Source organism: Pelodiscus sinensis, chromosome 1, assembly GCF_052426305.1.
Source record: "Pelodiscus sinensis isolate ZL-2025 chromosome 1, ASM5242630v1, whole genome shotgun sequence".
NCBI classification, from domain to species: Eukaryota; Metazoa; Chordata; order Testudines; family Trionychidae; genus Pelodiscus; species Pelodiscus sinensis.
The window spans coordinates 28,462,136-28,476,463 of record NC_143052.1 but is presented as its reverse complement, the minus strand read 5'-3'; the positions used below and the strand labels follow the sequence as shown (position 1 = coordinate 28,476,463).

The 14,328-nt window shown below is 41.7% G+C and overlaps 1 protein-coding gene across 2 annotated transcripts in view; it reads right to left on the bottom strand.

Moving 5' to 3' along the window:
- The window catches only part of HBP1 (HMG-box transcription factor 1), a 44,104-nt gene that overhangs the window by 3,654 nt on the left and 26,122 nt on the right, over positions 1-14,328 (bottom strand). For both annotated transcript variants that reach the window (XM_006120387.5, XM_075927045.2), the window contains exons 9-10: positions 11,077-11,403; positions 304-445 (exon numbers count right to left, since the gene is read on the bottom strand). In XM_006120387.5, the coding sequence (XP_006120449.5) occupies positions 304-445; positions 11,077-11,403 (469 nt within the window). The remainder of the gene's footprint in view (positions 1-303; positions 446-11,076; positions 11,404-14,328) is intronic.

Below are 14,328 nucleotides of genomic sequence, written 5' to 3'. Positions count from 1 at the left end.
CAGCTGCCCATCATACAACCCCACCAGGGAGGCCACATAGCAGCCATCAGAGAACCAGGGGCATGGTGAGGCTGCCCTAGTAGAGCGAGCCTGGGACAGCCTCACTGTGGCACCGGCTCAAGCTGCAGCACACCTGGTTGTCTGCTGGGCCACTCATCCCACTGCTGCGAGAGGAACCCCAGCTGACAGGCTCCACCGGGGACTAGTGGTTGGGAACCACTGGGCTAGTGCAATAAAGGAGTGCATAAGCCTATGAACTTATTTTTAACTATGTAACACAGTTGCACGGTGACAGAAACATACTGAATTTGTTCGTTTCCGTTTCCAACAGTCAGGATTTAAACGTTTTTGTTCTTCAGCCAAAGCCTTGGCTTCTAGTGTGTACATCCGTCTTTCCTCATTCTTCATTTTCTTCCACCTGTCACCAAGTATCACACTTATGGCCCTGCAAAATAAATGTTTATAGAATGGTCAAAGCAGGAAGTTCTTATAAATTCCGTAACATCTCTTGTCTCTTGTAAAAGCCTGCCATCAGAAGGACATGTTAGATGTGACAGCACACAAGGCATCAACAATTTCCTCTTCACAGTGTGTGAGCATGTGTCTGACTATTCTATACTCGCTGAATAGTCACAAGAAAGACCCCCAACAATTTTTAAAGTAAAGCCAGACGAGCATATTTTGACATTTAAAAGTAAATTTGGACATCAGATTACTATAATCTAACAAAGTGGGAAAGTTAAGAGTTTTGTTGGTCATCGTGTAGCTATCACCCTTTACGTAGAACCACACCATATTTACTTAATTGTTCTCTGTCACCTCATTTTATGGGATGATGATATGACAGCACTTGCTGAAAAGATGCTGCTTCATAATTAGGGTGTTGATTATGCAGCCACCCAACAAAAGATTTTGTTTAATGAAAACTCATGAGAGTTGGCTTCCATCTGGTTGATTGACTGGCCTACTGTGGAGATGTGTTCAGAGTTCTCCACTATTAGCCTTTGTGGTGACAGGAGGGGCAGTCCAGACTGTTGGATTCTTGAATAAATTCTGTGCTGAACAGCAAGAAGGGACTGTTTGTTTTGACTCACCCCTTGATTATTCCCTGAACATTAATGTGAAAAAAATCTAATCTAACTTCCCCTTAACAGGCCTGTACAGTATCTCTCCTCTTTGTGCCATATGGTTTACCTGCTTTCCAAAATGGCAGTGATTAGATGTTTAGACAAAATACAATTCAGAGCCTCACCATTTTATTAAGTTCTCTTTAAAATTACAGTGAATGTTTTATTAATGATTCATGAAAACACTAGACAAGTGATATCCCCCCTCAAATTATTGAATAAATCAATGAAAATTTTGTTACCAATCTTTAAGGAAAACATACTTACAGAGCACCATAAGAGGCTCACTGTAAGCTGTGCAGTTTACAGACTCCCTAATAGAATCAGGTAAAGCATAGTCACATTAAACTCTTCTGGATATTTTCACATATCTCTGTTCAGAAGAAATTTCTTCTGCTCCCCACCAACAAGGAGACAAACGAATTGTGAAAGGCTCAACCACAGCCAAACTCCTCTGGGTTACAAAGTACTCAGGAAGCTCAATTTAATCTCTATGTACACTGTATTGTGAAATGCTTTGAAAACTCTTAAGATCAAAGGCTCCTATGTTAGTCTGTCTCTAGTAAATCCACACAGGTAGGTCAATTTGGGTACGTCTAGACTACATGCCTCTGGCGACAGAGGCATGTAGATTAGGCTACCCGGCATAGGAAAAGTTGTTACGATTGTTTCTATAGATACATGCATTCGGGTAGATAGATAGAACATTTCAGTTTCAAGAGATGGTCCAACTGAAACAAAAGCTTTGCCTCAGGATACATCTACCAAGCAACATTATTTCAAAATAATTAGCATTACTTCAAAATAACTACACAGAAGGCAGTTATTTCAAAATAATGTTGAAATACTGTCAAGCTGGAGGACTTCATACTCTGACTCCTGTAAACCTCATTGTACGAGGAGAGTGAGGGAAGTCGAAGGAAGAGTGCTCTATTTCAAAATAAGTATTGTGTAGACGCTCCCAATTTTGAAATAAGCTATTTTGAGCTTATTGGGCAAATAAGTAGCATAATTTGTGTTGCTTATTTGAGTTAAGCCCTGCTGTGTAGACAGACCCTCAGACTGCCAACATTTAGGGTATATCTAGACGACCACAGTTTTTTCGAAAAAACAGCCCTTTTTTCAAAAAAAACTTCACCTGCGTCCACACTACAATCGCATTCATTCAAAATTAAATTGAAAAAACACAGGGGATTTTTCGACATTGGTAAAAATCAAATTACGAGGAAGAACGCATTTTCAAAAGAGCTCTTTCAAAAAAAGATGTGTGTGGATGCAGAACAGGGACATTTTTTGAAAGACAAGGCAATCGAAAAAAGCACAGGTGCCCTTGGTGGCCATTCTGTGAACAGCAATCAGGGCTTTCTTTTATGAGAGTGTCCATGCAGTCTAGATGCTCTCTTTCGAAAAGGCAGATCACTTTTTCGATTTGGTTTTGAGGTGTAGATGCTCTCTTTCAAAAGAAGCTTGTAGTCTAGACATACCCTTAGTACTGGTACATCATCAAATGCTATGGAGTGAGAACACTGTGACTCAGCTAAATGAAGACTTTGCTTAAGGGTGTCACCTCAAGCTATTGTGCTGCCTACCACAGATACTGAAGATCTGTATTAGGGATGTAAAAGATTAGTCTACTATCTGATAAGCATAGGGGAGCAGGAGCCGGTGTTGGGGGAAGCCAGCTTAAAAGCCAGTTCCCCCAGCACTGTCTTCGTAGTGCCGCTTGCTCCCACCCACCACGCACTGCTGCCTGGCTGCTGGACCCAGTGTGAGTCAGGACTGAGCAAGCTTGGCTCAGCCCCGGCTTGTGCCGGGTCCAGGAGCTAGCCCTACTGCAGTTCTGCAGTTTAAATGTAGGAGGAGCCAGGCTGCCTGCACACCCAGCTCTTACTACATTTGAACTGCAGAGCTGCAGTGAGGGTAGCTCCTTCTGACCACCTTCCTTTATTGATTAATCGTGTAGTCAATACAAACTATAGCCACTACATGATTACCCACTTACCTACCTCTTAACATCCTTAATCCGTATTTGCCCCAATGTATGGGAAGCATGCCACATAAATACTCATTAATTAGAGCAAATGGAGATTGCTGAACCAGCATTAACACTCATCAGCCAGACAGAGAGTTCAAAGCAGTAAACCAGTTTAAGTTATTTCCTGTTTCAGTTACTGTCCTCTCCTGCAGCTGAAGCTGTAAAATGCAACTCAACTAGAAAACTGATTTACAAACAGGGACCTTGTCACTAAATACAGGTGTAGCTATTAGGCAATGGGATGGGCCATTTACACCGCAAACACATGGAAACGTGCATGGGTGAGCAACCTGACATTACTCATGCTGTGTCAGATCATTTTATTAAACTGAATGAAATTGCTGCTTACACATATTTAACAACCCAGGCATGACTACTGAATATTAATATGCAACAAAATTATATGATCATATTCCTTGCTTATTCTGTTGGTCTAGGTATACTTGGTTCAGCCTCAGGGACACACTAGATGACCTGGGGAAGTATGGGGCTGATGCTAGTAGTTTGTCACACTTTTTGCTAATCCAAAGGTTACTGGCATGACGGCTACTGTTTTTGTTTCTGGTAGTTACAAGGTAAAGAGTGATAAACTTATTAAACCTTTCTCAATAGTTTTTAAATGTGTACAGAGAGACCCTATCAAGTACTCTCATGCCTAAGACACCTGATACAGGCAGTCCCCGGGTTACATCAGTCCGACTTAAATTGGACCCCTAATTACGAACCTGGGGAGGGGGGGGCGGGACCCCGCTAGTCCGGGGTGCCTCCCCCACTGTCGCCGCCTCTGGCGGCGCGGGGGGCACTTCCCCCCAGCAGACCAGGGAGACGCGGCGCTACGGCCCCCCCCCCCCCCAGCAGACCAGGGAGACGCGGAGCGGCTTTTCTCGCCGCGGAGGACGCGGGCGGCAGGACCGCCGAGACGTGCCGCGGTTCCACCGCCCGCGTCCTCTGCAGCAAGAAAAGCCGCTCCGCGTCTCCCTGGTCTGCTGGGGGGGGGGTGCAGCTAGTGCACCCCCATCCCCCCCCGCAGACCAGGCTTTTCTTGCCAACGCCTGGTGTAGAGCAGCTGGGGGGCTGCCGGGTTGGTCCCACAGTGCCGAGGTACGGTGCTACTGGACCAACCCAGCAGCACTCCAGCTGCTCTGCCCCAGGCGTCCCCAAGTCAGCCACTGCTGAAACTGATCATTGGCTGACTACAGGAAGCCCGAGGCAGAGCAGCTCTGCCTCGGGCTTCCTGTAGTCAGCCGCTGGTCAGTTTCAGCAGCGGCTGACTTGGGAACACCTGGGGCAGAGCAACTGGGGTGCTGCCGTGTTGGTCCAGTAGCGCCAAGGAACGGCACTGCGGGACCAACCCAGCAGCACCCAGCTGCTCTGCCCCAGGCGTGTCCGATTCAGCCGCTGCTGGTCAGTTTCAACAGCGGCTGAATCTGGACGCCAGTTCCGACTTACATACAAATTCAACTTAAGAACAAACATACAGTCCCTATCTTGTACGTAACCCGGGGACTGCCTGTACTGCCAAGAGACAAAACAATTCACACAGGTATTGAACCTATATGGTTCTGTGTTTCAGAAAGTTGGTGGAAAAGCAAGAGTTTCACATGCAAGAGGAAATGGATCATGATCGCTCACCAACTAAGGATGTTAAAATGCGTTAATTGACTAGTCAACAGAATTTCCATCGACTAGTCGATAGGCACTTCCGCATTCCTGCTTTGAAATGTACAAGAGCCCCTAATGGAGCCCCTAAGCTGATCCTGGGCTCCCGCGGCATTTCTCCAGAACTCGGGTTCTGAGGAAATACTGAGGGAACCCATGATCAGCTGGGGAGTTCCCAGCTGATCCCAGGTTCCAGGCAGCTGCCCCTTTGAATCATGCGGATGCATGGTTTAAAGGGACAGCCGCCACACAGCTGATCTGCAACCCAGAGTTCCGCATTCCTCCTCTGAAATGTACAAGAGCCCCAGCTGGGGCTCTTGTACATTTCAAAGGAGGAATGCAGAAGTGCCTATTGACTAGTGGACTACTCAAAAGACTATCTGATAAACATTATCGGATAGTTGACTAATCTTTAACATCCTTATCACCAACCAGTACCACTGAGAGTGAGGACAAGTCTGGCTAGTAAAGTTCTATGACCTTGTGTCTCTTCTAAGGTGCATCTACTAACAGCAGTAACCTGTCCAATTACATCATTTACTAGCCTGCCCTCCCCACTACCTGTGTTCTCTCACGCATGGCTTTATGGTTCCTCAAAAAGCACCCCTTATTATTTTGAAGAACTAGTAAGGCATCTGATTCCATAACCAAACTGCTAGGGTTATTTAAGACGAAGAATTATTGTATGACCAAATTTTGGATCTAGCCCTTATAAAGTCTGCATCGAACAAGCCACAGCTTCACAGTTAATGTCATATGAACCTAGGAATCTGTTCCATCAATTATACTAAAGAAGCTGTATTTCAGAGCATAACAACATAACAAGAATGGCAATACTGGGTAAAACCAAAGATCCATCAAGCTCAGTATCCTGTCTGCCGACAGTGGCCAATGCCAGATCCCCCATAGGGAGTGAACACAACGGGTAGTCATCACATGATCCTCTCCTGTCATCCATTTCCAAACAAACAGGCTGTGTCTACACTGCACCCCTTTTCCAGAAAAGGGATGCAGATGAGACAAGTCAGAATTGCAAATGAAGCGGGGTATTTAAATATCCCCCGCTTCATTTGTATAAACATAGCTGCCGCTTTTTTCCGGCTCGGGGCTTTGCCAGAGAAAAGCACCAGTCTAGACGGGATCTTTCGGAAAATAAACCCTTTTCCGAAAGATCCCTTATTCACCATTTCTACCCATTCTGTCTAACAGCCATTGATGGACCTAACCTCCAGGAATTTATCTAGTTTTTTTTTTAACCCTGTTAAAGTCCTAGTCTTCACAACATCCTCTGGCAAGGAGTTCCACAGGTTGACTGTGCGCTGAGTGAAGAAAAACTTCCTTTTGTTTGTTTTAAACCTGCTACCTATTAATTTCATTTAGGGACCCCTAATTCTTATATTATGAGAACAAGTACATAAGTTTTTCTTATTCACTTTTTCCACACCAGTCATGATTTTATAGACCTCTATCATGTCCCCACCTTAGTCTCCTATTTTCTAAGAATAAAAGTCCGTCTTTTTAATCATCTTTCATATGGGACCCATTCCAAACCTCTAATCATTTTTGTTGCCCTTTTCTGAACCTTTTCCAATGCCAATATATCTTTTTTGAGATGAGGCGAGCACATCTGTACACAGAAATCAAGATGTGAGTGCACCATGGTTTTATATGGAAGTAATAAGATATTCTCTGTCTTATTCTCTATCCCTTTTTTAATGATTCCTAACATTCTATTTGCTTTTTGACTGCTACTGCATTTTCAGAGAACTATCCATAATGACTCTACCATCTCTCTCTTGAGTAGTTGTAGCTAAATTAGTCCCCATCATATTCTATGTAGGATTAGGATTATTTTTTCCAAAATGCATTACTTTACATTTATCAACATTAAATTTCATTTGCCATTTTGTTGCCCAATCACTTAGTTTGGTGAGCTCTTTTTGAAGTTCTTCACACTCTGCTTTGGTCTTAACTATCTTGAGCCATTTGCTATCAAATACAAATTTTGCCACCTAAGAGAAATTGTATCCCTTTCTCCAGATCATTTATAAATAAATTAAATAGGGTTAGTCCCAGGACAGACCTTCAGGAGACACCACTAGTTACCTCCCTCCCTTCTGAACACTTACCATTTATTCCTACCCTTTGTTTCCAGTCTTTTAACCAGTTATCAGTCCATGAAAGGACCTTCCTTCTTATCTCACGAGAACTTTTTATTTTTCTGCTTAGAAAAAAGGAGACTAAGAGGGATATGATAGAGGTCTATAAAATAATGACTGGTGTGGTAAAAATGAATACGGAAAAATTATGTACTTGTTCCCATAATATAAGAACTAGAAGTCACCAAATGAAATTAATGTGCATAATATGCACGTGCGGTTTTCTTCACATTAATAAGTAGAATGTTATTCAAAATTATTTTAATATTTTTGTGTGTAGAATTAAAATCCACTTATGAGCACATGGCAATGAACCCATGTTGGTTATCAAGCTTACTGAGGCCTGAAACATTGAAAGCACCAGCTAAAGCTAATTTGGAGCAGGAGCATTCTGCATAAACCAGTGTGAAATGGGATGTTGATTTACAGATGGGTGTTTTTCACAGCTCACTGTAAAAGGGATATAGGTTGTGTAGGTGGCCCTTTAGCTGACTACCTTCCAGGATCAGGCCCCACATATATTCACAAGGTCCTTGCACAGTTGCTTTCAAATCTTGTAGGCACTGATCATCTTTGGCACACAAGTTTTTGCAGTAAAAGTTGGCTGTTTCTGCCTCTGAGCATGTGCACTGCTGCCTCACTTTCAGCAACTGGTTATCTGTGCCTAGTGCGATTGATTAATCAGTGGCTGATACGGGGTTCTTGGCCTAATTCCCTCATAAACTTTTAGCCTAGTGGTTAAGGCAATGAAGTGGGACACCATAATTCAAATCCCCACCTCCCAAGGGAGAGAAGGGATTTAAACAGGAATCTGGCACTTGTCAGGTGAGTGCCCTGACTGCTGGACTACGAGATATTTGAATGCTGGGTTTCCTCGATTTTTCCAGTGGAAGTTGTTACACTGTTAAAATAACTATTTGAAGTGACATTGTGCCAAAGACAGACAAACACATAGAAATGACTCTTTAACCTGATGGTTAGAGCACAAAACCAAGGAGGGGGAAAACCTATCTTCTGATCCCATCACTCTTTGATTACCCTGACCCTGGCCTACAAGTTATGAGGAAGCACCTCCCTGCTCTCTCTGAGTCATCTTGCAAAAAGAACATAGGTGCCTAACTCTAGGAAAGGTTTGCAACTGAGAATTGCAAGCAGAGGGAGGCAACCTCCTCCAGCTTGGACTCAGGGTAGATACACTCTTTTTTCTATTGGCTACGTTGGGCAGGGAGACAACTAATGCACTGGCTTTAGATTCCTCCATTGCATAGGAAGATTCAGCACCTAACTCAAATTTAGTGAATCTCAGTGATTTTCTAAATGGCTAAAAATTAGGTGTTGAGACATTAAACATCCCAATGCCTAAGTTCCTTGATGGGTTGGATATATTGTGACCACCTTCTCCTTCCATTCCCATTCCAAAACATAACCTATGTGGGAATGCCAGTTCACGTATGCTGTTTAATATGTGTAAGCAAAGCAAACCACACCAAAAATTGGCATAGCTGTATTGCAATGGGAAGTCAGAATCTGAGTTCACAATTAATTATTTGATTATGCTGTAATTAAATGCACATTATGCACTATAAAATTTGCTTAATTTGATAAGCTGTATACATTTGAATAAATATGATGATTGCCTCTGCCTATCCAAACTTGTGAATGCTTAAAAGACTATTTTAATGGTCACAGGTTTGTAGACTCAATAAACTCACAGCTCTAGTGCAGGGGTGGGGAACCTAAGGCCTGGGTGGCTGGATGCAGCCCCCAGCTTACCTGGATCCAGACCCTGAGGCTTGGGGCTCCCCCTCCAGCATTGGGAAACCTATGCTGGTGAGGAGTGGGGTTTTTTGTTTTTTTCTCACTTGTGTGCAGACCCTGACTGATTTTTCTGTGGGTCAATGGCTCGGCCCCAAAATAGGTTCCCTACCCCTGATCTAGCGACTAAGGCTGCACGATTGTTTTTTTTTTTTTTTAAGAGAGAAGCATATACACGTTCCTATGCACTTCATTTCCACTGAGGCACTGTGTTTCATTCCAGAATGTCAGTTACTTGTTAAAATTCAGTTATTTTTCCACCATAAATCTACAGATGGAAATGTTAAAACTTCCTTGGAATTCATCCAACTGCAGCCCCAGCTTGCTCCATTTGAAATCAGTATTTTAAATGAAATTATATCATATGCTTTTCTAATCGGCTGTTTGGATTTTTCAGTGATAGTTTTAGTGAATTTGAAGACAGACACATGAACGAAAAGGATGCATCAGTGAAGTGACTCCATATCCATTTTGGAACATCACTGCCATGATACGGCAGAGCAGAGGAATTTAAAGGGTTGTGTTAATTGTGCACAAGGTTTAATTCTTAATTCTGGGTCAAAGCCTTCTCATCCTCGTCTTGCATCCAAGCTGGCAGCCAATAAATCCTCTCGCCTTCATTTCTATAGTTCTGTTACCTTTAATTTTTTGCTAGGTTTAATACTGTAATTTATAAGAAATTATTTTATTCTCAGATAAAGTCCAAAGATTTTTTTTCAGAATGTGCATATAAAACTACTCAAACATTTTATAGATAATAAATGCACACATATTTATGTATGTATGCAAATAGAAAAATATATATACCATTTATATCAATATGTACAAACATATTGCAACTGCCACAGACAGATTTGAACCTGGGATCTCTGGAGCTTAGTGCAGGGGCCTCTATCCTTTGAGCTAAAAGCTAGCTGGCTGTCAGCCCAGGTTGTAGGTCTCTTGTTTTTATCTGTTGCTATAAGTGGTCTAAGTGCCACTGCATAGGACAGTGATTCACAGTAGGTGTGTGGGTTGCAATATGTAATATACATCTTAGTCAAAACATTTATTACATATAAACTGCATACATATATTATGTGTGTGTGTTAGGGATGTAAGAGACTAGTCGACTATCCGATAAGCAGAAGCTTATCGGATAGTCGACTAGTGATACGACTAGTTGCTTCCCTCCCTCCCGACTGCTGCCTCTATCAGCTGGTTCCTCTCAGCACCGTCTCCACAGGTGCCAAGGGAGGCAGAGGCACAGCAGAAACGGCGCGAGCAGAGACTGAAGCAGTCTCTGCTTGTGCCACTTCCGGTGCAATTCTGCTTTTGAAATATATAAGAGCCCCATTAGGGCTCTTGTACATTTCAAAGACTGAGGCACAGCAAGGACTGCGGGGCCAGGACGGACTCTCCCACTGGCCCCGTGCTCCCTGCGACGCCTCAGCCTTGAAACGTACAAGAGCCCTAATGGAACTCTTGTACAGTTCAAAAGTGGAAACGCCCTTAAAGCCTAATCAAATACTCGATGGAAATCCCATCGACTAGTCGATTAGTTAATTAATCTACATTTAACGTCGTGTGTGTGTGTGTGTTACACATATAAAATGTATGCACAGATACCGAAACCTAGACCCATTTAATACTTCTTGCCAGGGATCACTACCTATTACTCATTGGTGATTAGGTAACTGGATTATTCAAACTTTGTAGTGCATGCAAAAGAATGGCATAGCAACATTTAAAACATTATTGTTTGGATTACACCACTTGCACACCCTAATCCAGGATCACTTTTCTATGTGATGTAAAGTCAGAGGCAAAAACACACATTCCTTGCCCCAAAGAGCTTACAATCTTATGTCAAGACACAGAGACTGGGGACAAGGTATAAAAATCCCTTTTTTGTTCTGTAACACAGAAAGGATAGCGCGCTATTTTTAACCCTGAACAAATCTTACCAAAATGTACAAAGACACTCATTGAGTCTATGGGAACTACACACACACAAACATTGCTCAAATGCTTCTGAGGTCAGGATAAAGTCTACATAAAGCTACAATAAGAGTAAGTAGATATTAAACCAGTTTCTGCCCTGACACTGGCTGTCAAATTCACTGAGATCTGAAGCCTCTGCTTAAGTTTTGATTTATGTGAGCAGCTTTCAATTTGGTTCTTAGAACATACACATTTTATTTCATTTGCAAAACTTAATCTGTTCTAAGTTTAAAAATTGGACTTGCAAACTTTGCTAGATCAATTATATGGTCAAAACTAAGAAGTTGAGTACTGTTACCTGTTATCTTTCCCTGGATACATCTGAGTATATTCAACTCTGTATTTTTTGGCAAAAAGCATGAAGGCATTCATTGGTCTCTTGCATTTGTTAGGAGAAGTGGCACTCATAGTACTTGCAGTCCCTGAGCTGTGGCTTTTACCAGCTTTACTACACAAAGAGCTGGAGGAGAGCTGTGATGATCTATCAGACACATAGTTTTTACTGCATTCTGATCTCTCGAAGTCTTGACTGCCCGATCCTCCATAAGATAAAGAAGCACGACGCTGACGGGCCATGCTGCTTAGTACATAAACTGCAGAAGAATCCATTGGTGTAAAATCATAACTAGAATGAAAATATACATCACTTGATTAGAAAGTGAATGAATTAGAATGAAATTTACAGCTCATACTTTAAAATCTATGTTTATTTCTCAACAATCCCAAATTAATGGTTCCACTGTTCATTTCTATTAACTTGCAAGTGTTCTTGTTCTTCACCCAAAATGTACATGCATCTTACTATGATGTGCTTAGTCTGGGTTTAGTATGGGGACCAGTTAACAACTTTGGTAGATGTGCAACAGTATGGTTATGGGATGAAACTGTCCTACATCTGCTCTTGTTTACTACTGACTCTCTTCTTGTATGCCAGTTGTAGTTCTGGTCTCATTTCACCTTCTTTTGGAACAACTTTCTTTTACTTCTGCTTTGGATCCCAATCCACCTTCTGCTTTTGTTTCTACTCAAGCTCAAGGCAGGTAATTCAAGGCCTGATATATCACTGCTCCCAGTGACAGCTCATTTGAGAACCCAGAGTGAGCAGAACTTGGGAGAGTATAACCAATTCCTCATCTTTATGTGACTCAGAGCTCAGAAAGCAAAAGGGGAGGCCAGAGGGCATAGGAGCTCTACCAGTGGGAGCCAATCCTACACAAACCAAAAAAACCACCAAATCTCATCCACACAATAAAAGGCCTAATCTGCCCTGGCAGTGTATATGGGGTCAATCCACTTCCTTCCTGTCAGCAGACGTGGGCAAAAATCACAGCAATAGATTACCTTTTCAAGATTTTTTTTTACAACCATGACATCTAGAAACAATTGTTTTTAAATGACAGCTTAGATTCATACATCACTAGTATACATGTCTTACTCAAATCCCAATGAGTAAGACTAAGCTGAGGAGGTTATGGAACCCAGAAAAGACAGTTAAACATATTTTTAACATCTCTTCTATATAACCTATTATGAATGGCATTTGGTTTGTGAACAAAATCTGAGTAACATTACTTTTCCCCCTTGAATTAGAGACCCTAACTAAGCCCATCAGTATTTATCTGAAGCTGAAGCTTTTATATATATATATATATATATATATATACACACACACACACACATATATACAGAGAGAGAGAGAGAGAGAGTGTATATATTACTATGGAAGAGTCAAGAGAGTGTATATATTACTATGGAAGAGTCAGTAGTTAAGCTTCATAGTTAAAGCTGTGTTGAAAATTACACTGAAAGCAAGACTAAAGTCTACATAAACATATTACTCAATTATACTTTTATTATACACAATATGCTTCAGTATAATGTTTAATACTATGAAAAGCAGAACATCTCCATAAAACTCCATGAAAAAGCTTTGTAGTTCATTTATAATTGTCATATTAACAGCAAATATATAAACACACTACAGTACTCACAAAAACTAACATATAAACAACATCTTCATGAACAACTGCTTTAGGCACTGATATACAATACTTTTGTACTTACATATCAACTTGCATTGAAAAATTAACAGTTATAATACATGATTTAATTAAGGTGATACAGTACATCATTACATTCAGAGATGATAATTTTCCACCCTCTAGTGGCAGAAGTGTGAGAATTCCACCATTAGAGATGAGGTAGTATCTTTTATTGGACCAACTTCTGTTAAAGGATGTCTACACTGCACGGCTTTTAGGGAAAATGTTGTGTGGACATCACCTTGTCGCTAAAAGTCAGTATATGTGAAAATAATTCCACCCTCTATGAGGGGTTTTGCTTTCTTGGCAGAAGAGTGCTCCTGCAGACAAAGCAGTGTTCACACTTTCACTTGTGGTAAAACTTTGTCCTTCAACAGAGGCAAGGGGTTGAAGCATCTCTGAACAAAAATTTTGTTGACCAAGTGCAAGCGTAGAGATGCCCTGAGCAGAGCTTACAAACATGGTGGAAAAGATTGTTTAGCGTAAGTAGTTAACACATTTCAAGTGACCATTCGAGGTGAAATGTCTCCTTAACACCCCTCAGCCACTGGGAGGAAAGGAAGGGGTAGGAAGGAAGCAGATCAGGAGAGTTGTTAGTTATAGATTACTATACTAAGCCACAAATTCAGTGTCTCTGTTCAGTCCATGGTTGTTACTGTCTAGCAAAATTATGAATTTAAATTCCAAGTCTTGTCTTTTTAAAGTGTTATGTGGGTTTCCTTTGAAGATGAAGGCCGAGAGGCCAGGTATAAAGTGTTTACTTGGTTTTGGGCAGGGGGTTGGACTTGATGGCCTCTTAAGATCTCTTCCCACCCTATGATTCTATGAAAAGCGTTCACCCACAGATGATGTGGTGTCTCTCTTTTTTCATTATCCTGTGCAGGCTAATTCAAGAGTGGTGATGGCCTGCTTTCACCCCCATAGTTCACAGTGGACCATTTAGGGTATTAACTACTGAGGCTAATCAATCTGTTCCACTTTGTATTTAGCAGTGACACTCTTAGCTGGTTACACAGACATGATGAGCTCTGAGCAAGCTTGATTTGCTAACTAATAGAAATTGGCCCAATAAAAGATATTTCCTCATCCACCTTTCTCTCTAAAATCTGCAGACCAACATGGCTACAACACTGCATAATTCCACCATGTTTTATGATACTCTGAACTGCTTACACTACTTCAAATACTTAGTGGACCATAGTTGGAGAAAATATAAATGGCTACAATACAGTTTTCTTAAGACCTTAAAAAAAGATGTGCCATTCAATTATTACTCTAAAACAAGGGTGGACAATAATTTTTGATGGGGGCCACTCCAAGATTTTGGTAAGTGGTCGAGGGCCACACTTCTACATGGAGGGGAGTATAGGGTCTGAGACAGAAGTTAGGTGCAGAAGGGAGCTCGGGTAGGGGAGTGGGATGCAGGAGAGCTTGTGGGGTTTGAGAGCTTAGTGAAGGGGGGCGGGTGTGACTAGGGATGTGAAAGTGTAAACATGTACATGCTTAAC